This window comes from Saccopteryx leptura, chromosome 5 (genome assembly GCF_036850995.1).
Source record: "Saccopteryx leptura isolate mSacLep1 chromosome 5, mSacLep1_pri_phased_curated, whole genome shotgun sequence".
In the NCBI taxonomy this organism is placed as follows: Eukaryota; Metazoa; Chordata; class Mammalia; order Chiroptera; family Emballonuridae; genus Saccopteryx; species Saccopteryx leptura.
In genome coordinates, this window is record NC_089507.1 from 211,603,584 (window position 1) to 211,627,486 (window position 23,903).

Genomic DNA, 23,903 nt, shown 5'->3' on the forward strand with positions numbered 1-23,903 from the left:
CTCCGCTCCCCGGGGCCAGCGTGCGCGGGAGAGAAGAGATAGAGGATATCCCTTTCTTTTGCCTAGAAGTAGGCAAGGTGTTATTCTGAAACCCTTCTATGGAAGGAAGAAATTCATTCATTCATTAAATTAAAAACCCCAACCCTGCACCCAAAGAAGGACCCAGCCTCCCGGGGCTCAGAGTAAGTCCCACCCTGTAAGACCAGCACCCGGGGGAGAAGGGGTGGTAGCTCCTGGAACCCCCCGCAGTCAGACCACCCTCTGGACCCCTCCATACGCGTGCAGAGGGCCGGGAATGGTGCCGGGACTAGGGGAGAACCTCTGGGGGGGGCGCTGAGAGTTCAGAATTGGGGCAGGAGTCCTAGCCCACACAGGAAAAGAGAGACACTAAAAGTGGGACCGGTAGGGCTGGTCCCAGAGAGGAGGGGTCTGCCCTGTCACCCAGTATGGGACAGGACCATGCCGTGGGGTTGCCACAGGGCCGGGGTGAGTATATCCTTCCATGGAACCCCCAAGTGGCCAGTTTGTCCGAGAGACTAGAGGTGGAGCCCTGGACAGCATGGTTCACAAGGATGGACCTCTCTCCCCACCCAATCAATGCGTTAAAATGATTCTAGTTGAAACACCGGTGTTGCTGGGTCATACTGAAGAGCCCGGTTCCTAGGCCTACTGGGCCGCCGATCAGCCCTTAGATGGTGGCTCCTTGCCAAGGGACAGCCGCCCTGAGAAGCCTTTTCCTGCGCCAGCCTGGTGCCTCGTCTAATTCTATTTGCAATCAAAACAGCCCTCTCCGGGCCTTGTTGCCACCATCTGTGCAAAGGAGGGCTGGCCAGGTCATCTCTCCGGGACACCATAGTCGGTCCAGGCCTCCACGAAGACTGGATGCCCTCCGGCTTGGCCCGGGCTCCATGCCCATAGCAGCCAGCTCTGGCTCTGCGGCCAGCTGGCCGGGGCCAGGGCGCACGGTGCTGGGTGCTCCCTACCTCCACCTCGCACTCGTACTCCGAGGCGTCGAGCAGAGTAACTCGGCAGACGGCACTCTTGTATTTCTTGGCAATCTTCTGGGGCGATTTCTGGGCCTTGCTGGGCGTGGTCCTCTCTGACAGGCCGTCCGCCTCCCCGCTGTCCTTCTCCTCCATGTCTAGGCTCTGTGGGTCCAACCGGGGGAAGAGTGCGGTCAGCAGGCTCGACCAGGGTCCGTGGGGATATAGGCAGGAGAGCCGGTGCTTCCGTGAGCAGCAGGGTGTCTCGGTGAGGAGCCCAAGGCTTTCCTGCATGCCCCCCCCCCCCACCGCCCCGGCGCTGTGGCCAGCCTCTGCCAGCGGGGCGTCCCACAACACCTAACCTGGTGGCCAGAGCCGCCCTGCCTCCCTAGAATAATAGTGCACGAGCGATCAGGATGTCCCCAAGGCCTCCTCCTTCCGGGTCTGTCACTGGGTCCAGCATGAGGCTGGGGACTTGTGGACTGACTTAATGGAAGAAAGGGCAGTCTGAGTCCTGCCCTCTAGCCCTAACTCTACCACTGACACCATCAATGACCTTGGCCAAGTCCCCGCTTTGTCTGGGCCTGTCGGAATTAAGGAAGGGGTGACTTCAACGGCCAGGTGATTCCTTGAGTCTCTGGTAGCCTCAGGGTGATAAATTTTGCTTTAAAGCCACACTGGGCGTGCCACACTAGAATGGACAGGTGCAGGGGTTAGGAAAATAAGGCCGAAAGAACACAGGTTTTCGAAACGAGATCTAGATCTGACTTCCACCTCTGTCTCTTTATAGCAATGTGACGCTGGGTAACTCGCTTCATCCTGCCGAGCCTCAGTCTTCCCAAGTGTAACATGGGGGAGATGAATAGCTACTCTCTTAGGTTTGGGAGAATTCAGTATAAAGACGAACACAATGTCCCCGACCCTGAGCGGCGCTCGTCACTAGTCAGTAACAAAAGCTCACGTCCTCCTCAGCTCCCTGCCGAGAACCCGGCCCCGAGGACAGGACGAGCGGGGCAGGGACAGGGATGCCCGTGCTCCCGGGCACACACCTGTTCAGCCGGCCGCGTGTCCTGCTGAGGCGGATGCTTTTCATTGGAGTTGGCCTCCAGGTGGCCGTGGCCTGCGGGGGTCACCGGGGTGTTCAGGGCGGCGGCGGCGGCGGCCTCAGGCTGCTGCGGGGCCTCCTCCTGAGCCTTCTTCACCTCAGAATCTGGGCCTGTCTCTGTTGTCATGGTGACCAGCACGCCTGCATTGGCATGAAGAAGAACATGTGACGGGGGAAGGGGCAGGGATGGCGTGACAGAACAGAGCAAGAGGGACAGGAACCGCATGTGGAGAGAGACAGATGGAGACGAGCGGACAAAGAGCCACAGAGCGAAGGGAGGGGAGGTGGGGGGGGGGGCGAGACAGGAAGTAGGGAGCAGGAGAGAGTCATGAGAAGTGATGGGTTAGTGGTGGCAGCTGAGGTCGTGGACTCCTCCCTCCCCACCTGTGTCCCTGCAGCTCCTCGGGGACTCCCACATCTTGTCCCAGGTCAGGAATGTGAGCGCTTCCTAGGGACGACGGGAGTCTCTCCAGGAAGCCCCACTCTGCCCAGAGCACAAGGGACAGGGCCTCGGCCAGGCCGTCTGTCCAACGCCAGCAGGCCCGAGTGCCCCACTAGGCTGACTGACATGTGGCAACCCCTCAAGAAAGGCTGGATATGCTGATCTCAACCCAAAGCGCCCTGGGCTCCAGGACCTCCCAGCACCCACCGACTTTGGGCAAGGCTCTCCATGCCCTAAGCCTCAGTAATCCCTGCCCCGCCGACTTCACAGGGATGTCGTCAGGATGGAGCTAAAGGGTAAGACAGGGAGGCCCTCAACCAACGCACGGCCCTGCCGACTAAGAGTCAGGGGAACTGGGCTCAGGCCCCAGGATGGCCACAAGTGGGGTCTCTCCACTCTACCTCTCTAGGACTCGCCCCAAAAGCAAAGGACTTAGAGAAATTATCTGTGGGACAGGCTATTCTTATCATTTCCTTCCTGGAGCAAGATATGAGATTTCAGAGAATCAGGGACCTGTGCCCAGCTATTCTGTGGGATACGGGATCAGCAAACCGCAAAGACAGGAGAGGAGAGAGAATGGCACGGTCCCACTTTATATTTTAAAAAGCCAAGCAAGAGCCTCCACAATCCATCGTCTGTTTGTGCACATGTAGTAGAGGTCTGAAAGGACACTCGGCAAACCGCTCAGCGAGGTTAATAACTCAGAAGTGGGTGAGGAAATGAGGACGTTCCATGGGGTAGGAGAAGAGAGGAAACGTGATTTCTTACTTTATACACTTTGGAATTACTTGTATACTTTTAGATCTACAGAGATATTTGTTTAACTTACAAGTTGGGTTTTTTAAGAGGGAGAAAGTACCCATTCTGACCCCAGTCAGTGGATCCTCAAAGAAAGATTTGGAACTAAAACCGACAGAGATATGGGCAGGAACTCTCTCACCCCTGAGCCTAGAGCAGGCGTGGCCAACAGTTTTTGCCCCCGAGGCCAGATTAGAAAGAAAACTTTTTTCACAGGCCGGATGAAATATTAAAATTAAAAAATGTTAAATATAAAAACGATTCATTTAAGTAAACAAAATTTTATTATGTAATTTGTTTATGAATAAATGTAAGTGAGTGAAAAAAATTTTAATATACAATATTATTTTAACAAAAATATATCTTAATAAAAATATAATTATATACCATATAAATATCCAAACTGTATTGCAATCAATCGAAATAATATTTAATTAATAGAATGAGCTTGAAGGGGTTATATCACAAATAAAACAATTATTTCATTTTACAAACAGCCTAGACACGTTTTCAGTTATCAACTGCAGCTATTGTCTATGCTACAGTGCCACTTGATTCAGCACACGTGACCACAAAAATAACGAATTGTTTGACCTTGGGTACGCACTGGCAAACTCCACCTAAAAGAATGTGGGTTTCACATCGCTGCTAAACATCAAACAGTTCATATCGAGTACAGACAGGTACAAAAGTTGTAAATCTTTATAATGAAATTTTTTTAAAAAATAAAGAAGTATCACGAATCCATTCGACCAATTATTGGAAGTTAACCCTAGATTAGTCACATGCAGAATTCTTTTCCATGTATCACTATCTTCTTAAATATCTCGATTTCCAATAATCAAAGACACTTCCGCTTCTGAGTAGCTGAGATTTTAAAGTAATGGAGAATATTAAAAATCTAATCACGAGCCACACAAACTCATTATGTGGGGCAATCTGACCCACGGGCCATATACTGGCCACACCTGGCCCAGAGCCTTCCTCTAAATCAGGGGTAGTCAACCTTTTTATACCTACCGCCCATTTTTGTATCTCTGTTAGTAGTAAAATTTTCTAACCACCCACCGGTTCCACAGTAATGGTGATTTATAAAGTAGGGAAGTAACTTTACTTTATAAAATTTATAAAGTAGAGTTACAGCAAGTTAAAGCATATAATAATAATTACTTACCAAGTACTTTATGTCGGATTTTCGCTAAGTTTGGCAGAATAAATCTTTATAAAACAACTTACTAAAGTTAAATCTATCTTTTTATTTATATATACTTTGGTTGCTCCGCTACTGCCCACCATGAAAGCTGGAATGCCCACTAGGTGGCGGTAGGGACCAGGTTGACTACCACTGCTCTAAATCCACCTGTAGTGTATGTCAGTGGTCCCCAACCCCCGGGCCGCGCAACAGTACTGGTCTGTGAGCTATTTGGTACCGGTCCACAGAGGAAGAATAAATAACTTACATTATTTCCATTTTATTTATATTTAAGTCTGAATGATGTTTTATTTTTTAAAAATGACCAGATTCCCTCTGTTATATCTAAGACTCACTCTTGACGCTTGTCTCGGTCACATGATACATTTATCTGTCCCACCCTAAAGGCCGGTCTGTGAAAATATTTTCTGACATTAAACCGGTCCGTGGCCCAAAAAAGGTTGAGGACCACTGGCGTATGTGACATCAAGTGCCAACTCCATGCCAGGACATAAATGAGATAGATCAAGACTAGACAAGACTAGACTAGACCTGGAAAGTCCCAACCTGACTCCGTCCACCATGGGAGGCCTCTAACAGGCAGACAGACAGATGGACGGGTGCAGGATCTACCCTTCAACACCGCAACTAGCTCCAGGGGCACGTACCCCTGCTCCACACTTCCTTTTGTTTTTCAGTTTCTCTCCTATGTTCCGGGGGAGGGGTACCAGCTCGGCCCAAACCAAAGGGCACGGGATAGTAAGTTGGGGCCCTGAGCACCCCACTGGGCCACACGAGAGCCCCGGGGCCCCGGACAGATCACAAGCATCCTCTGGCCCCACCGAGTGGGTAATGAGTGACATGCTTTGTAAGCTGAAGCTCGTGGCACAAAGAGAAGGTTTGCTGCTGCCACTGATGCTGCTGTGCAGGGGGGAAGATGAGGAGGGAGGGAAGGTCCTGGTCCACACCCCCCCAGAAACGCTCGCCATGTACGTCACCGCCGGGGGCTTTACAGGGATCACTGTACACTGGTGTGGAACAAAGGCCCTCCGCTACTCGAATAACACCAAGTGCCAGCTCCTTGCGGGACACAGAGCCACAGGAGCTGCTGCAGGGGAGGCCACAGCCCCAACTGGGACTCGTCTGCCTGGTTCTTCTCGGGACCTCTTCTCAGTCTGGGCTGGAGGGTAGCGGCCATTATGCTAGACGAGGCCTATGGGGAACAGCCTATTTCAAATAAATGCCTACTTCATTTTGCTTAAAAAAACACACACACAAAAGAATCCGCAGACTAGTCAATCTGTTTTTGCTGTAGGAAGCAGAATCCACGGGACCCTCGTGGGCCCAGGCGGCCCAGAGGCCCTAACGCATCGACTCCTCCCCTCCGCTCCAGTCCGGTTTCAGCCCATCCTCTCGGAACCTCTGTTCAGGGCCAGAACCATCTGAGCTAGATACCCCGTCTCAGTGGCCCGGGCCTTCAGCAGGGCCCGCGGGCAGTGGTGGCCTGGTGCTGCAGCACCAAGAGGAGACGAGCTGGAGGTCTTAAAGATAATTCAATCTGCTCTTCTTTCACAGAGGAGACTTGAGGGACAGTCATTTCCTTGTATAGCTGTCCCCTCACCCCTCCTGCCCACTCTCTTCCCCACCCGGCCACCTGCTTCCCCAGACCCTAGCTCAGGGGTCAGGAACCTGTGGCTCACGAGCCAGATGTGGCTCTTTTGATGGCTGCATCTGGCTCGCAGACAAATCTTTAATAAAAAAAATAACGTTAAAAATTTAAAACATGCTCATGTATTACAATCCATTCATTTCCTACCGCTCATGTTCATGGTTGCGGGTGGCTGGAGCCAATCACAGCTGTCCTCTGGGACAACACCAAATTTTTATTGGATAATGCGTAACATACACGGGTTGTTGTATGGCTCTCACAGAATTACATTTTAAAATATATGGTGTTCATGGCTCTCTCAGCCAAAAAGGTTCCCGACCCTTGCCCTAGCTCCTTCAAGCAACCTCCAACTGAATCTCCTCAAAGGTCCAAGGTAGTGGCATAAGCCACCAATGAGCACTGTGGCCAGGGCAGGTTAAAGAAATGATGGCTTGGCCCTGGCCGGTTGGCTCAGCGGTAGAGCGTCGGCCTGGCGTGCGGGGGACCCAGGTTCGATTCCCAGCCAGGGCACATAGGAGAAGCGCCCATTTGCTTCTCCACCCCCCCCCCCTTCCTCTCTGTCTCTCTCTTCCCCTCCCGCAGCTGAGGCTCCATTGGAGCAGAGATGGCCCGGGTGCTGGGGATGGCTCCTTGGCCTCTGCCCCAGGCGCTAGAGTGGCTCTGGTCGCGGCAGAGCGACGCCCCGGAGGGGCAGAGCATCGCCCGCTGGTGGGCAGAGCATCGCCCCTGGTGGGCGTGCCAGGTGGATCCCGGTCAGGCACATGCGGGAGTCTGTCTGACTATCTCTCCCCATTTCCAGCTTCAGAAAAATAAAAAGTAAAAAAATAAAAAATAAAAAATAAAAAAGAAATGATGGCTTATCCATTCTAAAGAGAGTTTAAAAAAGATCATGAAGACCTGGCCCAGTGGCTCAGTGGATAGTCACCCAGTGCACTGAGGTCGTGGGTTCGATCCCCAGTAAGGACAGATGTGCGAACCAATGAGTACACAACTAAATGAACAACTAAGTGGAACAACGAGTTGATGCTTCTCTCTCTCTCTCTTCTTCTCCTCATCTCTCTCTCTCAAATCAATGGGGAAATTTTTTTTTTAATTACAAGAAAAAAAGATGATGGAAGATATCTGAATGAAAAAGTGGCCCTGGCCGGTTGGCTCAGAGATAGAGCGTCAGCCCAGCATGTAGGATGTGAGGGCGATCTGGCTGCGACATCTGTCACCCCATTGATCGCCAGGGTTGATTCGGCTGATCTGGCTGGCTAGGCGGGTGTCCCCTTCCTCCCTCACCGCTCCATGTGCGTCCCTCACGAAGCTGCGCGCTCGGTCGAAGAGCACGACCTTCCCCGCTAGAGGAGAGGACCGTTCTTCGGTCAAGGGTATACGAGTAGCTGCGCTCCTCTGCTAGAACCTCCAAACAAGTCTCAAGCCCAGCATGTAGAAGTCCTGGGTTCGATTCCTGGCAAGGGCACACAAGAGAAGCGCCCATCTGCTTCTCCACCCTTCCCCCTCTCCTTCCTCTCTGTCTCTCTCTTCCCCTCCCGCAGCCAAGGCTCCATTGGAGCAAAGTTGGCCCGGGTGCTGAGGATGGCTCCATAGCCTCTGCCTCAGGAGCTAGAATGGCTCCGGCCACAATGGAGCAATGCCCTAGATGGGCAGAGCATCGCCCCCTGGTGGGCATGCTGGGTGGATACCAGTCAGGCGCATGCGAGTCTGTCTGCCTCCCCGCTTCTCACTTCAGAAAAAAAATAAAGCATGACACACAACAGTTTGTACAGACAAACCCTAATTCAATTAATATATAATATATACTATACACAGATATAGAAAATTCAGCAAAGTGTTAAATTTGGTTGTTTCTAGATAGTGAGAGTACAGATTACTATTTTCTCTTCTTTCTGCTTAACAGTAGGTCTCAATTTTTCTACTCTACTCAGAGATTTCTTCATTTAAAAACATTAGAGGTTAAAAAAAATAAAAATTTTCAATGCACATGGCTTGGTATGACAGGATGAGAAAAAGATACAGTCTGCTTAAAGTTAATTAAAAAGAAAAATAACATTCAAGATACTAATTTAAAAAAGAACCATTCAATGAGATCCTTCTTTATCTTACGGGTCCAGGCATAACGACATGGTTCTCTCACTAGGCCACAGAAAACGAGCCAAGAACCCGGCAGCTGTATCAAACGGGCACCGTTCTGCCCAGGCCAGGTCGGCACGGACTAACGGAGTCCATGGGGCAGCCAGGCAGGCTGGGCACCGCAGGAGACCCCGGGGAAACATGTGCTGGTTCCTACGGCGCTCACTGCCACACAGGCGGATGAGGCTCACCTACAACAGTTAAGCACCAGGCACGGTGTGACTTAGATCTGCTATTGTATGTTCCAGCCCCCGGGAGATTCTGGAGGTCTGGTGACAGGGAACATGGCCTGGAGTTCTCCAAGAAGGGGTCGGAGTGGTAGGGAACGGAGGGCGAGGTGGAGTCAGGTTTCGAAGAAAGGGAGCATTTAGACAGGGGATGGCAAGGAGGGCATTTGGGCTGAGACGCCACCATCTGAGTGCATGCCCCGAGAGGGGAACAGGTAGCGCCCGCGCAGAGGACGGAGTGGAGGAACGTGGCCTCCTGACTCCTCGGAACAAGCCTGTAAAGGGGAGGTGGGGGCAGCCCGGCGGGAGGGGCGGGGAGGAGTCAGGGAGAAGGAAAGGAGATGGCCAGGGTGCCTCCTCGGAACAAGCCTGTAAAGGGGAGGTGGGGGCAGCCCAGCGGGAGGGGCAGGGAGGAGTCAGGGAGAAGGAAAGGAGATGGCCAGGGTGCCGGGAGCCCTGCAGGACTCAGAGGTGTGACTCTGCTGGGAAGGGCGGGGCTCCCAACACTGCCTGCTGCGGCCTGCCGGGCCAGGGCCTGACCGAGGTCAGACAGACCCAGACCAAAGCCTGGCTCCACTGCTAGCTCGTTCTGTGACCTTGAGCAAGTGAATTCACTTGACTGAGTCTGGGTGGCCTTGTCCAGAACACAGATATGCTTCCCTCCCTCAGGCCGATGATGGGGACTCAGGAAAACAACAAGGAGAGAGCACTCAGCACAGGGTGCACCTGGTAAAACGACCCTGAGAGGGCCCATCGTACGAGCAGGCACAGGAAGCCACCGGAGGGAGTGAAAGTGCCCATCTAGAAGAGATGAAGAAAGGGATGTTCTAAGTGACCGAGGCCAGCAAGGCCTGACCGGTGACCCTCAACATGAAAGCCGGAATGTACGGGATCAGCAGGGGGAGAGGCCAGCCAGAGAAGGAAACGCTGACGTGGCCTGCCAGCCCTGTCTGGCGGAGAGGGGCCCAGTGGGGCCGGGGACGCTTCCTCGGAGGGTCTGGGGCCAGCCCGGCAGGCGGTCAGCGTCTGATGCTCTGCGACGCTGCCACCACCTGCTGGCTCATCCTCCAGGGGTGCTAAGCAGCCTTCACACACTGTGGCTTTCCACCTGGGTGGCCTTCTTGGGAGAGGGTGTCCTAGCCCGGCCGAGGCAATAGCCACTTGGCCTGCTGCTATACGACTTATTAAAATGAATCGGCAGATTTATATGGATGAGGCCTTCCAACCTGGGTTAGCATGAGTCAGCATCCCTGAATCCAGGAACTTGGGTTTGTTCTTTTTCTCTGTTCTCACAGCCACTGCTCAGGTGCAAGCCGCTCTAACTCGTGCCGCATGGCTTCCCCAGCCTCCGCCGTGGACTCCTGTGGCCACTTGGGCCCTCCTACGGTTTATTCTCCACAGAGGAGCCGCAAGGACCTTTACAGAACTCCAACCGGATGCCCTCTTTAAAATCTACAACGGCTTCCCATCAAAAGAAAACACAAACTCTTTATCAAAGCTACAGGTCCCTGCATGTGGCGCCTGCCTCAGTTCCCGCCGCCGTCCCTGTGAGCCTGTCACACTGGCTTTCTGTCTGCTCTTCAACCACACCACGCTTGCCAATGCTACAGGGCCATGTCCTTAAACGACCCGCTGGGTGGACAGTGGCTGGTCCCCTGCCCCTTGGCCATGGCAGCTCTTCCCCTTCAGGTCTCAATCTGTGTACCCCTGGACCACCCTGTCTAAAGTGGATTCCTCCCCCGAGTTTTTCTGGCGATTGCATGCTGATTTTTTTGTTTTTGTTTTTGCCATTTTTAACTGTTTTTAAGTCTAATAACTCAGGGTCATTAATTATACTCACAATGTTGTACGACAATCCCCACTATCTCTTTCCAAAATATTTCATCACCCCCAAATGGAAACTCTGTACCCGTTTGGCAAGCATGCTGCATTTTTTTCCACAGTAACTATCACAAACAAAACTTGCATTTATTGATTGATTTATTTATTTGTTTCTACTCCTCCTCTAGAATATAAACTCTATAAAGACAAAATGCTATCTGTCTCATTCGCCATTACCCCCCCCCCCCGGGGCTTAACACAGTTTCAATAAACAGCAACAACAAGCGAACATTTCTAGAGCTTTCTATTTGCCAGGCCCTGATCTAAGCACTTTACATCAATTAACTCACTTATAATCTTTATAGTAACCTATAATAGATACTCTTATTATCTATATGTTACAAAAGGAGAAACTGGGAAGTACTTGCCCAAGATGGTACAGCTAGTAAATGACAGTGCCAGAAACCCAGGGGTCCAGTGTCAGATGGCCGGGTGGACAAATGGACAAACACAAGGGTGATGGGTGGATGGAATACCAACATGACAATGGTGAAGTCTTCTCCACTGGGGACCGGAGACTGGGGCTGCATTCACCCCGGGAGCCTCTCTGGGTTCCAGCCAGCCTGTCCTGATGACTTATCAGCCTTAAGCTCCTGACCGGACCATGTGAATTCCTCTGATACTATCACCCTTCTTTTACTGCTGAGGACACACAGGCCCGAAAAAGGCGCACCGATTTGCCCAAGGTCATAGGCTGTGCCAAGGCTCTCTGACTCCCGAGTCCACCCCCCTGCATGGCATTGCAGCAGCCACAGAGGGGCCCATCCTGTACTAATCTCCGCCAGGGGTGAGGCTGGCTGTGGGAAAACTCCCCGAGATGGAACGACAAAGACATTGGGGAAAGCCGGACTCAGAGCAGGACCACCGCTTGCTCCAGTTCTGCCACTTCCCATCCGAGACGCCCTGGGCGAGTCACTTCCCCTTTCTGAACTTGTTTCCTCTCTTGTCACAGAGGGATGAGCGTCCCTGTCTGCTCACTGCAGAAGAGGACTATAGGGATCAAAGACATTACAGAGAAGAAAAGCGCTTTGACGTACAAAAGCTCAAGTCGCCGTAAATACCAGGGGGCGCATGTTATAAAGATTTACAGCGTGTGCACCAGAGGCATGACTTGGCAGGCAGACGCGTCATAGCGGGACACCGCTGGGGCACGGACCGCCATGTGTGTCCCGGCCGTGAACAATTACTCACCAGACAATAAGGCTGTCTCTTCTAAATCTTGGACACTGATGACGTTTGCCCAGGCATTCCTGGGAATTCTGAACCAAGGAAGAAACTCAGAGTAGGAAGGAGCAGAAGGAGAGAGAGAGATGGACAAGATGCGGGAGACACTGTAACACCAAGAGCATGAGAGACGGGAAGTGCAACTCTTCTGATGTTTCGGTAATCATGGTTACCAAGATAAATGTTCTCCTTTGGGGGGAAGTCAGGGGACACACCTCCCCCGTCCCCTGATAGCTTCCTAGGCTAAGTCTCCACTTTCAGCCCCGGATCCATGCCTCACTCCAAGAAGCAGGAGGCTGACCTCTTGAATCATCCCTTGAGCTCTCTTGTCTGCTGACTTCTGGCTGGGTTTGGCCAATAAGAGGTGCTGGCAGGAGGTCGGAGAGGTCGGGGTGTATCTTCCCAATTCCCCTCCCTGTGGATCTGGTGGTGGCTGAGCCCCTCTGTGACAGCTCCTTGACCAGCCCCAGACATCTCTGAATTCTGGGAACGCCATCCCCTCCCTCTGCTCATTCAGGCCAAAGGGAGGTACCAGCATGTCACTGTAATTGTCTCTGTCACTGTTAGTTTGTAGGCACCCCTTGTGGGTTCCCTTAACCTCGCCCATACCTTCATTAACAATTAACTTAGTTGAAGCATCTGATCCGTATACCAAAATGGAATTCCATTTTCTTCTGAAACCTGACAGGCACACCTCCCGACACTAAATATAACAGGAATTAGAGAAGAAGGGAAAGAGAAATTCAGGAAAGAGCAGTAAATAATTGAGCGGTTAAGGATTAAGGATAAAATGGGAAACAACGAGACCTTGATCAAGTCTCTTACTCTCTCTCTGGGACTGTATCTTCCCCGTAAGATCCTCAGGACAATCTTGCCTGCCTCCCAGGGTTTTTTTGTTTGTTTGTTTGTTTGTTTGTTTTTGTATTTTTCTGAAGCTGGAAACGGGGAGAGACAGTCAGACAGACTCCCGCATGCGCCCGACCAGGATCCACCCGGCACGCCCACCAGGGGTGATGCTCTGCCCACCAGGGGGCGATGCTCTGCCCCTCCGGGGCGTCGCTCTGCCACGACCAGAGCCACTCTAGCGCCTGGGGCAGAGGCTAAGGAGCCATCCCCAGCGCCTGGGCCATCTTTGCTCCAATGGAGCCTTGGCTGCGGGAGGGGAAGAGAGAGACAGAGAGGAAGGAGAGGGGGGGGGGTGGAGAAGCAAACGGGCGCTTCTCCTATGTGCCCTGGCCGGGAATCAAACCCGGGTCCCCCGCACGCCAGGCCGACGCTCTACCGCTGAGCCAACCGGCCAGGGCCCAGGTTTTACTGTGAACACGGAATCAGATCATGCCGGTAAGGCACGCTGCACATGCCAGAACCCACCCTTAGTGCTCAGGAAGTATCAGGTACTCTCATCTTCAGTTTTAAGTCTAAAGGCTGAAATGTTAACAATAGCATTCCCTTGGAGAAGGAATTACTGACTTCGTAGGGGGTTCTCTCTGTGTTTTACAATGTCTCTACCATGAATATGTATAACTTTTAGAGTTAGAAAAGAATAGAAAAACCAGAGAGAGAGCAAGAGAGAGAGCGAGAGAGAGAGACTATTAAGACCTCGTCTTTCCCTCTGGAGATGATGTTACTTCCACTGGGATTTCCCCAGCACGGAACATTCACTTCCTGGAGTGAAGATCTCCGTGTGGATGTGAATGAAAAGGCAGCCTGGAGTGAGGCAGGAGGGTGAGGGGAGAGAGCCGCCTCTGGGGCTCGGGCGCCCTCCCCGCCAGGCCCCTGCCAGGCCCCAGCCCGGCCCCAGAGCTCCTGACGGACGCAGAGGGGCTGACATGGGAGCTGAGCCACAGCGGTTCTGACTGCTGCTCGGGTGCCACGCGGCAAGGGGAGATGGCAATTTGTCAGAGGCTTGTGGTACCCATGGGCACCGCATTAAAAAAACCCAAGCAATGTGAAGAGGCTGCCACCCGTTAGCACTGGCTTCTCGCCCAAAGGTTTCACGTGCCACCACGGAGCCACAAACCGTCGTGCAGTGGAGGACCAGGGACCACGTGACAGGCCCAGGACTGCAGAGTAACAGCATCAGAAAGGAGGAGTGCCTCCCGCTTGGACCACAGCGGTGACTGCAGAGGCAGACAGAGACCGCCCTGTAACCGGGTATCCTCCGAGAGCCGGGCTATGAGCTGGCTCTCCTCCAGGCTTGGTCTCACTGGAGCTGCACGTGGGCCAAACAGGCTAGGTGGGCTTATTCCCCAAGGTCACAGAGCTAGCCAGATCGGGTGGAGCCCGGGCTAGGACCCAGGTCTGCTGGCTCATGGTCCCGTGCCCTTCCCCCTCAATCCTGCTACATCCCACAACCTCCAGCTTGCTGTCAACCACGTAACCAAAGCTACCGTTGCTCTGGATGTAGAAATAATGAACAGCAATATCAACCCCTCCCACATGCAAGGCAGCTGACGATTTAAAGGATTCTTTTATAATCTTTTCACACGGACCTCACTGACCAGCGGTTAGTGAGAGGAACCCTAACACAGCAGTTAGGAACACAGGCTTTGGTCCAGTTTGAATCCCGGCTCCACTGGCTTGGGGACCTTGGGCCGAGTTTCTAAACCTCTCTGAGAGCCAGTTTCAGTGTGTCAGGTGAGAATAATACCCTTAACGCCTCAAAGGCAGGTAGTGATGATTAAATGAGCGATGGTTAAATGCACAAGGAGCTGATCGTGTTTGGCACAGCTGATACTCGATACGTGGCAGCGATGGCTCCCATCAGTACGGATTCTCGACCAGACAGACAGACAAACTGAGGTCCAGAGATGGTAAAAAACCCGCCCAAGGACACCCAGGGCAAAGGCAGGCGCAGGGCTCAGGCAGCCACTCACGGCGTCCAAAGAGACTATGGAAACTTCATAGGTGAGCTCCACACTGGGTGAGCGGAAGAGGGAGACAGACAGGGCCCCTCCCACGGGCCAGCCCTCCGTGTCCTTGCCGCCTCAGGCTCTGCTGGGCAGGGAGGAGAGGAGGGGAAAGGAGAAGACAGAGCAGCAGGCCCTCCCGGGCACCTCTCACGGTCTCGGAGTTTCTGATTCTTCCTCTCACTTGATTTTCTTTAATTGTTTAAACACTGGAAGAGTTCATTGTCAGCTTTCTTTATTTTTTATTTTTTTTAATTTTTTTATTTTTCTGAAGTGAGAAGCAGAGAGGCAGAGAGACTCCTGTATGTGCCCGACTGGGATCCACCTGGCATCCCCACTAGGGGGCAATGCTCTGCCCACTGGAGCCATTCTAATGCCTGAGGCAGAGGCCATGGAGTCATCCTCAGCGCCCAGGGCCAACTTTGCTTCAATGGAGCCTTGGCTATGGGAGGAGAAAAGAGAGAGAGGAAGGAGAGGGGGAGGGGTGGAGACACAGATGGGCACTTCTCCTGTGTGCCCTGGCCAGGAATCAAACCCGGGACATCCACACACCAGGCCAACACTCTACCACTGAGCCAACTGGCCAGGGCCTCTTTTATTTCTTTTAATTTTATTTTTTTTAATATTTTATTTTTAGCAAGAGAGAAAGAGGCAAGAAAGGAGAGAGATGAGAAGCGTCAACTCATAGTTGCGGCACTTTAGTTGTTCATTGATTGCTTCTTATACGTGCCTTGACTGGGGGGCGCCAGCTGAGCCACTGACCCCTTGCTCAAGCCAGCAATCTTGGATTCAAGCCAGTGACCATGGGGTCATGTCTGTGATCCCACTCTCAAACCAGTGACCCTGAGCGCAAGCTGATGAGCCTGTGCTCAACCCAGATGTGCCCGCACTCAAGCCAGGAGACCTTAGGGTTTCGAACCTGGGACCTCAGTGTTCTAGGTCGACGCTCTATCTACTGTTGCCACCGCCTGGTCAGGCCATTGTCAGCTTTCTTCAGCACAGAGTCAAATTGGAAGCAACTTTAAATGTCCAAATTAATGAAGATTGATTCATTACATTAATCACAAAAGTATTACATACCTATTGTGAACATTTTGAGATGGATTTTTATCTACACTGACATGGAAAGATGTTGATACACTGTTAAATGAAAAAGCGCAAGTTGTAAAACAATAATGCAATAAATGGCCCCATCCTGGTGGGTGTGCTTACGTGGGCAGAGAAAGTACCCTGCAAGGGCACATGCCCCGTAACTAGCTGCTTCCAGAGAGAAGGATTTTGGCTGGGGAACCAAGGAGAGAAGACACATCTGAATTATTAGGACCTTTCACATATTTCTTCTGTAATTAAAACTAAGAAAAAGGGCCCTGGCCGGTTGGCTCAGTGGTAGAGCGTCGGCCTGGCGTGCAGAAGTCCCGGGTTCGATTCCCGGCCAGGGCACACAGAAGAAGCGCCCATCTGCTTCTCCACCCCTCCCCCTCTCCTTCCTCTCTGTCTCTCTCTTCCCCTCCCACAGCCGAGGCTCCATTGGAGCAAAGATGGCCCGGACGCTGGGGATGGCTCCTTGGCCTCTGCCCCAGGCGCTAGAGTGGCTCTGGTTGCAACAGAGCGACGCCCCGGAGGGCAGAGCATCGCCCCCTGGTGGGCAGAGCGTCGCCCCCCTGGTGGGCGTGCCGGGTGGATCCCAGTTGGGCGCATGCGGGAGTCTGTCTGACTGTCTCTCCCCGTTTCTGGCTTCAGAAAAATACAGAAAAAAAAAAAACTAAGAAAAAGTAAAAATAATATTTTTTTAAAAGATTTATTTGGGCCAGTCTTATTTACATCCCACAGAACCTGCTCCAACTCCATTCCTGCCTGTGAGTGCAATCTCTATCTACGGTCCTACCTAATTGTACACCACTTTAATCTGAGTGCTCATCATGGTAGGGTTGTTTGTTTGTTTGTTTAACATTGTTTTTATCAGAAATATTTCCAGATTATTCTCTGATCACAGCTAACATTCATGGGTATTGGGCCATGTGCTACTTACCATGTTAACCGTGTTACATGTCTCGGGTCACTTAGTCTTGATGACAATTCTACAAGGAAGTTCTAGGACCCTCCCCATGACAGATGGGGAGACCGAGGCTTAAAAGGATGAATGGGCCCTGCGGGATAGCTCAGTTGGTTAGAGCACTGTCCCAAAGTACAGAGGTTGCTGGTTCTATCAGGGCACATGCAGGAACAGATCAATGTTCCTGTCTCTCTCTCTCCCTGCCTCTCTCATTAAAGTCAATAAATAAATAAATAAATAATAAAATAAAATAAAAAGGATGAATGGGTTTGCCAACACCGCACCATTAGGAAGGACGGAAACTAGACTTGAGCCTGGGTCTCTGTGCATCCCAAGTCCTGGCTGGGACCCTCTCCACCCACTCCTCTCCTGGATACTGACTGGTGAGTGAGAAGAATGTGGCAAGTAGTGATGAGGAGACCTAGTCTTACCATCTCCAAGACCTTGGACAAGTCACTTCCTCTCTGCTTTATTCACACAAATAATTCTTTGACCAAACAGGCATCTGCAAATCACTGAGCTGCACGCTGAGGATACAGCAATGAGTAAGACACAGACCACGCCCTCACAGAGGTTAAAGCCTAGCTTGACTCTCTCCATATTGGGAAGGACCTGACGCCCGTCCCACCTCTGTCAAAGGGACGTATGAGGTGAAATGGATACAAGATGCTGAGGGGCCTCCCACGTGCACAGGTCCGTACGCTGCAAGATAAGTACGTCTGTGGCTATTCCCGGCTGCATATTATTTTATCCACTGGATGTTCCAAAACGTTCTCAATCATCTTCCTATTGTCAGGCACTTAGTCCCAATTTGCTGCTATTATGGAGGAAGCTCTGATAGGGATTCATCCAAAGACATTTATTCAGAAGAGCAGGGGAAAAAAGGAAGATACACAAAGAAAATGCTGCAAAACCTTAGCATGACTAAAGGAAGACAAGTCCTTTGTCTTAAACTCACGAGGCATCAAACTGAAGCCGTGACCCTGGTGGTCTCCCCCCACCCCAAGCTGCTAACCCCCCCCCCAAGCATCTCTGAGCCACTCACCACCCAAGGGGACAGACATCTTACTGTGGTTTCAAACTTCCTCCTGGCCCAGCCCTTCAAGGCCACAGGGCCGGCTCTTTCCTGCAAGGCCGCAGTCCGCACCCCTCCTTGTGGTTCTTACAGTTACCAAAGGGACCTTCACAAACCCACTTCTGTCACGCCCCAGCGCGTGCTCTGCGCAGATCAAACACCTCCAGAGGTTCCCAAAGCCTCCAGGCTCCTGTCAAATAGAAACACCTTAGCCTGGCCTTTAAGAGAGATGGAGGGCGGGGAGAAGTAGTGTTCCCGAGTCTCTGGGGTGTGCCAGGACGGCGCTAGGTTCCCTCCATCGGTGTTTTTAAACTGCCGGTCTGCGAAACGGTCCACCAGAAATTTCCTGCCGGTCCACAAAAGAGTTAACCACTCTGATGTTGTATGAAGATCACAGGCCCAGTGGTCTTAGTCGAACTCACTTATGTTCAGGGTGATTTCTGCCTTAGCGGTCCCCGAAATAATTCTCCTATTTTCACCGGTCCCCAAGTGTAAAAAAAAAAAGAGTTGAAAACCACTGCTCTACATAACAATTAAGCATGGGCTTTATGAGATAGGAGTGTTCAGCCACATTTTAAAGATAAGAAAACTGAGGCTCAGAGCAGCTAAGGGACGTGCCCAAGGCCACGCAGCGAGTACACAGCGGAGCTGTGACTAGAGCCTAGATCTGGTGGATTTCGGAGCTTTGCCAAAAGACCCAAACACAAGCTGACTTTCTGAGTCACCTCCCAGCACCCCCAGCCCCCTGTACCATCTGCTCCACACATCAGACATCTGCTCTTCTTCAAAGGCATCCCAGTTTCCTTCCCCTCTGACTTGGGGGAGTAGATGCCTTCCCCCCAAAAACTATCACAATTCAACTTAGTCTTTGGTGCCCAGAAGCCTTCTCTGATCATGAAAGTAGGAAGCCCTGCCTGGCACATGCCGTAGCTCACCCCTTCCCTTTCCCGTGTCATGTCTGTGCCTCCCGGCTAGACCAGAAGCCCCTTCGCGAAGGAGCATGGCTCTGACCCACACTGCCTCGATTTGAATCCCGGCTTCCTGGGGACCAAACCGTGTGACCTTGAGCAACAGTGTTCCCCTGGCCGAGCCTCAGTTCCCTCAATCTGTAAAATGTACAGAAGAACAATTCCTATTACACAGGGTTCTGTGAAGCTTGTATAAACCACACAGGTAAGCCGTTAAGACAGAGCCTGGCGTGTACTAAGTGCTCAATAAATGCCAGCTGCTACTAGTCGTATTCATCAGCCTCCCACCCACAAAGAAAGCAGTGCCAGCCTGCACGGCTCCCACGCCATCGCACAGGCTCAGGTCCCCTCCCTACCTGGCTCCGCGACACAGTCCTGGCTGCTCCCCTGCATGTCCACCTTTCTGTGTTCCATTCAACCAAATATGACAGGGGGCGCGGGTCAGGGCAGCCAAGGCAGGGGGCACGGGTCAGGGCAGGGGGTGTGTGTGGGTCAGGGCCAGCCAAGGCAGGGGGTGTGTGTGGGTCAGGGCCAGCCAGTCTTCCCTGATGGCCAGTGGCATCAGGGAGTCCAGAGCACCCCCACTTCTAGGAGAACTTGGCCAGGAAGCAAAAGGTCAAGGCTGACCCCTCTCTCAGGCGTCCCAGCCAGTCCCCCTCTGACCTTACCCCTCAGGAACACAGGGGCGCTCAGGCCACAGAACCAGCCCTGCCTCACAGACCCGACACACAGGCCGCTCCACCTGGACAACCCTGGTGAATCGGTCGTCCGGCTCCGCTGGACCCCAGCACGTCCTCCCGGACACTGCCCAGATATAATGTCACGGTGGAAAGAGGCGGCTCGGGACTCGCACAGCCCCACCCTTTCCAGCCGTGTAACCTCAGGCAAGTTGCCACGATCTCTCTGCGCCTCAGTCTCCCACCTGTAAAGGTGGGTAATAATGGCATCTACCTGGCAGGGCTGCTGCGAGATATCGCAAAGCACGCGCGGCGCCGGAGGGTCTACAGTGAGTGCGCAACGTACGCCCGCTCTGATTTATAATCCATACTCCACATAGAGAGCATCATCCGCTTTTCATAAGGGGGACACACCAGCCCAGAGAGGCCCACAGTGATGCCCCTGCTGAAGCGGACACAGAGGCACTTCTCACCCGGGACTCTCTCCACGGCTCCTGCAGGCTCAGGCCCGGAGCATCCCTGGGCACCCAGCACCCTCTCGGCCCCGTACACTCCCGAGAGGGTCCAGTGCTCCCAGCTACCCATTGCCTGAGCCCTGGCCCGTTATCTGAGAGGCAGCCTGGCCTCTTCCTCATATTTGGGGGGAAGGGTGGGTAGGGGTGAGGGGGGTCAAGGCAAGGCCCGTCCTAAGGCGTAGCTCTGGGCCATGTCCGAGTTCTGAATATGGGACAGCCACAACAACAGGGAAGCAGGCACTTGGGCTGCAAAGAACCCCAAACCAAGAGACAGAAGACCTGACACATTCGTGTTGGCTCTCCCACTCAGTTGCTATATGACCTTGGACAAGTCACTCTTCCCCTCTAGGCCTCTCTCAAACCTTTCAACATTTATCTAGTGGGAACCACAGGACCAAACATCGTTCTCACGTGAGTTCTGTGAAAGCAACCTTCCAGGAAGCTCACAGAGCTGGACCCAGGGAGCTGCCTGTCCTGTGGCCCAGGAAGGCTTTGAAGAGGAACAACGCCCCTGGCAACTGATCTCCGGCAGGACCCCCTTCAGGCGCCCCTCAAGGGATCACACTCCACACTCTACAAATATTGTACATGGTGTCTCTGGACAGGATGGCCTCGGCTGGCCAGCAGAAGCCAGCCCCATCCTTGTATGGAGCTGGCAGTGCCTCCCTGGGCCACGGTGGCTCAGAGAGGAGGCTGGCACAGGCTGCCTCTGCCGCAGGCTCCATCTGGAGGAATGGATGGACAGGCGGGCACACAGCCGCCTCTATTCCCCACACCCTAGCCCAAGACAGGCAGCACTGGGTCTTCCAGGAGCTTCCGAGGGCACCGTCACAGTCCCTGGCTTTCAACCTGGCCCAGCTGCTGCTGCTGCTGCTGCTGCTTCTGGAAGACTGCTAAGACTGGATGGAGGTGGGGGCCGGGAGGTGGAGCCGCTGGACCCAGAGAGGTCCTAAATCCTGCCCTCTGGTACTCCCTCCCACCTCTGGGTGCAGAGCAGGTGCCTGAGGATCCAGAAGTCAAGGCAGGACACGTGGTAGTGACTCTCCCCCACCAATGTGTCCTCAGAGCTCCCGGGGAAAAGCAAGGACCATGGCCAGCAGCGGAGGGAGACCAGCACCCAGAACTCCTTCCTATTCCTTGTCCAGACCCTCAAGGTCCACCCTGGGCCATAGCTCTGCAGGACAGTGGCCTCAGCACCCAGTAAGTACCCTAATGAATGTAGTCACTGCCCCCCACCAATCCCCAAGACCCTAGCCTCTTGAACCCTTGGACATCCCCAAGTGTGAAGGTGCCGGACACAACTGGGACCCACAAGTCCTCTCCCTCTAATCAGTGGGTACAACAGCTGCCCAAACAGTGCCAAGCCAGAACCACAGAGGTCTAGGGGCTCATCAGGCCCATCCCCCAGCTTTGGGGGGGGGGCAGAAGTGAGCCCGGAGTGGGGAAATGTCTGCACGCAGGGAGTGAGGGCAAGGGCAGCAGCTCGCCAGCATCCCAGCCTCCAGCCAAGCCAAGAGACTGTCCTGCTGCATCTGAAGCCCAGCTGGAGGGCCCCCGAGAGCCCTCGACCTCCACGGAGGCAGCAGAAGTGGTCTTCAAGAACGGAGTGGCCCAGCCAGGGCAGCCGGCAGCCTGTCCTCGCTACAGCAAGCAGCAGCCCACGGCCTCCGCGCCTCTCTCCGGGCCCCGGGGAGGCTGCAGGGCGGGAGATCGAGAGCAACGGGGCAAGGACCACTCCCACACAGGCCAGGGGGCCAAGAGCCTGAAAACTCACTTCCTCCCGGTCTGTCCCAGTCCCCCACCCACGGCTGGAGACGGGGCCTACAAGTGCAGAGCCGCCCCCTCCCCGCCTCACCGCCCCCACGTGCCTACCTGCGCCCGGGGGTCCCCATCTCGGGCAGGCTGGGTACGGGGCGCCCCCTCGGCTTCTGCGGGAGGCAGGCCTCGAGCCGGCGGGCGCGCGGAGCCGGGGCCGCGGCGGCCTCTGCGGAGCAGCCTGTTCCGCGACACCCCCGCCCGCTGATGGATGCCGACTGCAGCAGCGGCGACGGCGGCTCGGCGTGCGCCGGGGGCTGGGCGCTGTGCCCACAGCCCCGGGCCTGGCGCCCGACGCGCGGCCAGCCCCCGCCCCCGCCCGGCCTCCGCGCCCAGCCCGGGAGCCGCGGCGCACGCCTGCCTGCTCCCTCCGCGGGGCGGGCGGCCCTGCCCCTGCCTCCGCCTCCCCGCTGCCTGCCTCCCTCTCCCTCCCGCTCTCCCACTCTCGATCGTTCAGGCTCCCAGGCCACCTCCTCCCGGGGCTGCCACAGCGGCAGTTCCGGGCCACTGCGGGACCTGGCATCGGAAGCCAGCTCTTGGGTCTCTGCTGCTCCCACCCCGGCCCAGGCCAGCCTCGGCCATCCTGGCTGGGCCGGCCCCTCTTGGGGACTCAGCAGGGAGAGAGGAAGGGCGAGGGGAGAGGGAGGAGGGGAGGATTCCTGACTCAGAGGGTGACTCAGTCTCAGCTGGCCTCCCAGCCCACCTGGTCTGATACCCTGGCCTCCTAGAGAGCACAGCAGGGCAGTCAGTCTCCCCGGGACGCAGGCCTCCACCCCGAACAGGGAGGAGGTATGTGCAGATGTCTCCTCCTGGGCTCCTGTGTGTCCCTGTGTGTGCGGACATTTGTCCCTACGTGCTTTGGTGACTATGACCATAAGTGTGACAGTGGGACTGGGTGGCGTCCAGCTGTGTATGAGCAGATAAGTATGACAGTGGGGAGCTGGGTGTGTGCCCCGGCTCCAGGAAGGTGGTGGTAGGGGCCAAGGGGCCTGGGGCACTGAAGTCCTGCTTCAAAACCAAGTGAAGCCCTGTTCCTCCCCTCCAGCAGCACTAACTTAAAAAGCTGGTGCCAACCACTGCACCTCCACCTTCGTCACTCAACAGGCTAGAACCTCAAACAACAGAGAAGAGGACCCTGGGAGAAACAGGGCCTGAGTTCCAGTCCAGCTGGGCCATTGGCTCCACCGGGACCTGTGGGCACCTGGCTCTCCTCAGTTCATCAACAATGAGAGGCAGGGTTGGACGCACCCATCTCTAGAGGTCCTGGTTCTCTATAGGAAGGCCTGGTGAAGATCAGGCTAACCCACAGCATGATCTCCAAAACTTTCTGCCCGTGGGTCTGCACGTGCAGCCCGCATGACCACTTCTCCCTAACCATCCACAACCCCTGGCATACACATTTTTGCTTTCAGTTCTTCAAATAATTCCTGAGTACCTGCTACGTGCCAGTCATAGTTGTAGGCTCCACAGAAACCCCCACCTGGAAACGCAGATGCCCAAAGCTGGGAAGATATGAGCTAAGCCATCTGTGCCCCTCGCCCCGTAGCCACGGTGCTGCAATGCCCCCAGGGTCAGCCTCACCAGAATCCATCTCTACTCCCACACTCTAGGGCAGGTGACTCCTGCCCTCCCTCCTCCCTCCCACAGTGGCTGCTCCATGGTGACATTCCACCCTAGATCCTGGTACCCACACCAAGGCCTCCGCAAAATGAGGCTAGGCCCTCTCCCCAGCACCCCTCAAAGGACCCAAGATAGCCACTGTGTCCCTCCTCCCCACTCCTGAACCAAACCTTCTCTTCTCCTACTCAAACACAATGAACTCCTTCTCCAGACGTTCCCAAGGCACAGCTTCCGGTCCCTTCACTCCCCCTCTGCCCACGAGCTCAGGACCAGGCAGAGAAGAAGGAAGCCACCCCTTCCAGTCCCAGAGAATAAGCCCTCCCTCTGGACAGGAGACAGGAAGATGGACAGACCAGCCAGGGCCCCTTCACAAGAGAACACAGTCCTGCTGGGCAGGCTTCCTCACAGATGTCCTCCTGTGCTTCAGAGTTTTCATTTCCCAGCTTCCCAAATTCCGTTCTTCCCAGGGACCCCCCAAGCCCTCAGAGGTGTGGCCTTGGGCAAGTCACTTTGCCATTGGGGGCGTCCTCTGAGTTCCCTTCACTCGACATTTATTCATATGAATGAGCGAACGGCTCAGAAAACTCAGGCACTACACCAGATGAACTTACTGT

The 23,903-nt window shown here is 54.1% G+C and overlaps 1 protein-coding gene across 14 annotated transcripts in view; it reads right to left on the reverse strand.

The window, feature by feature from the left end:
- The window catches only part of EPB41L1 (erythrocyte membrane protein band 4.1 like 1), a 162,219-nt gene that overhangs the window by 54,058 nt on the left and 84,258 nt on the right, over positions 1–23,903 (reverse strand). For 13 of the 14 annotated variants that reach the window (XM_066383908.1, XM_066383903.1, XM_066383902.1 and 10 more), the window contains 2 exons: positions 2,033–2,229; positions 984–1,148 (listed from right to left, as the gene is read on the reverse strand). In XM_066383908.1, the coding sequence (XP_066240005.1) occupies positions 984–1,148; positions 2,033–2,215 (348 nt within the window). In that variant the 5' untranslated portion in view covers positions 2,216–2,229. Of the gene's footprint in view, positions 1–983; positions 1,149–2,032; positions 2,230–21,726; positions 22,006–23,903 lie in introns of those variants that run through there. The other variant, XM_066383911.1, reaches the window with a different exon arrangement.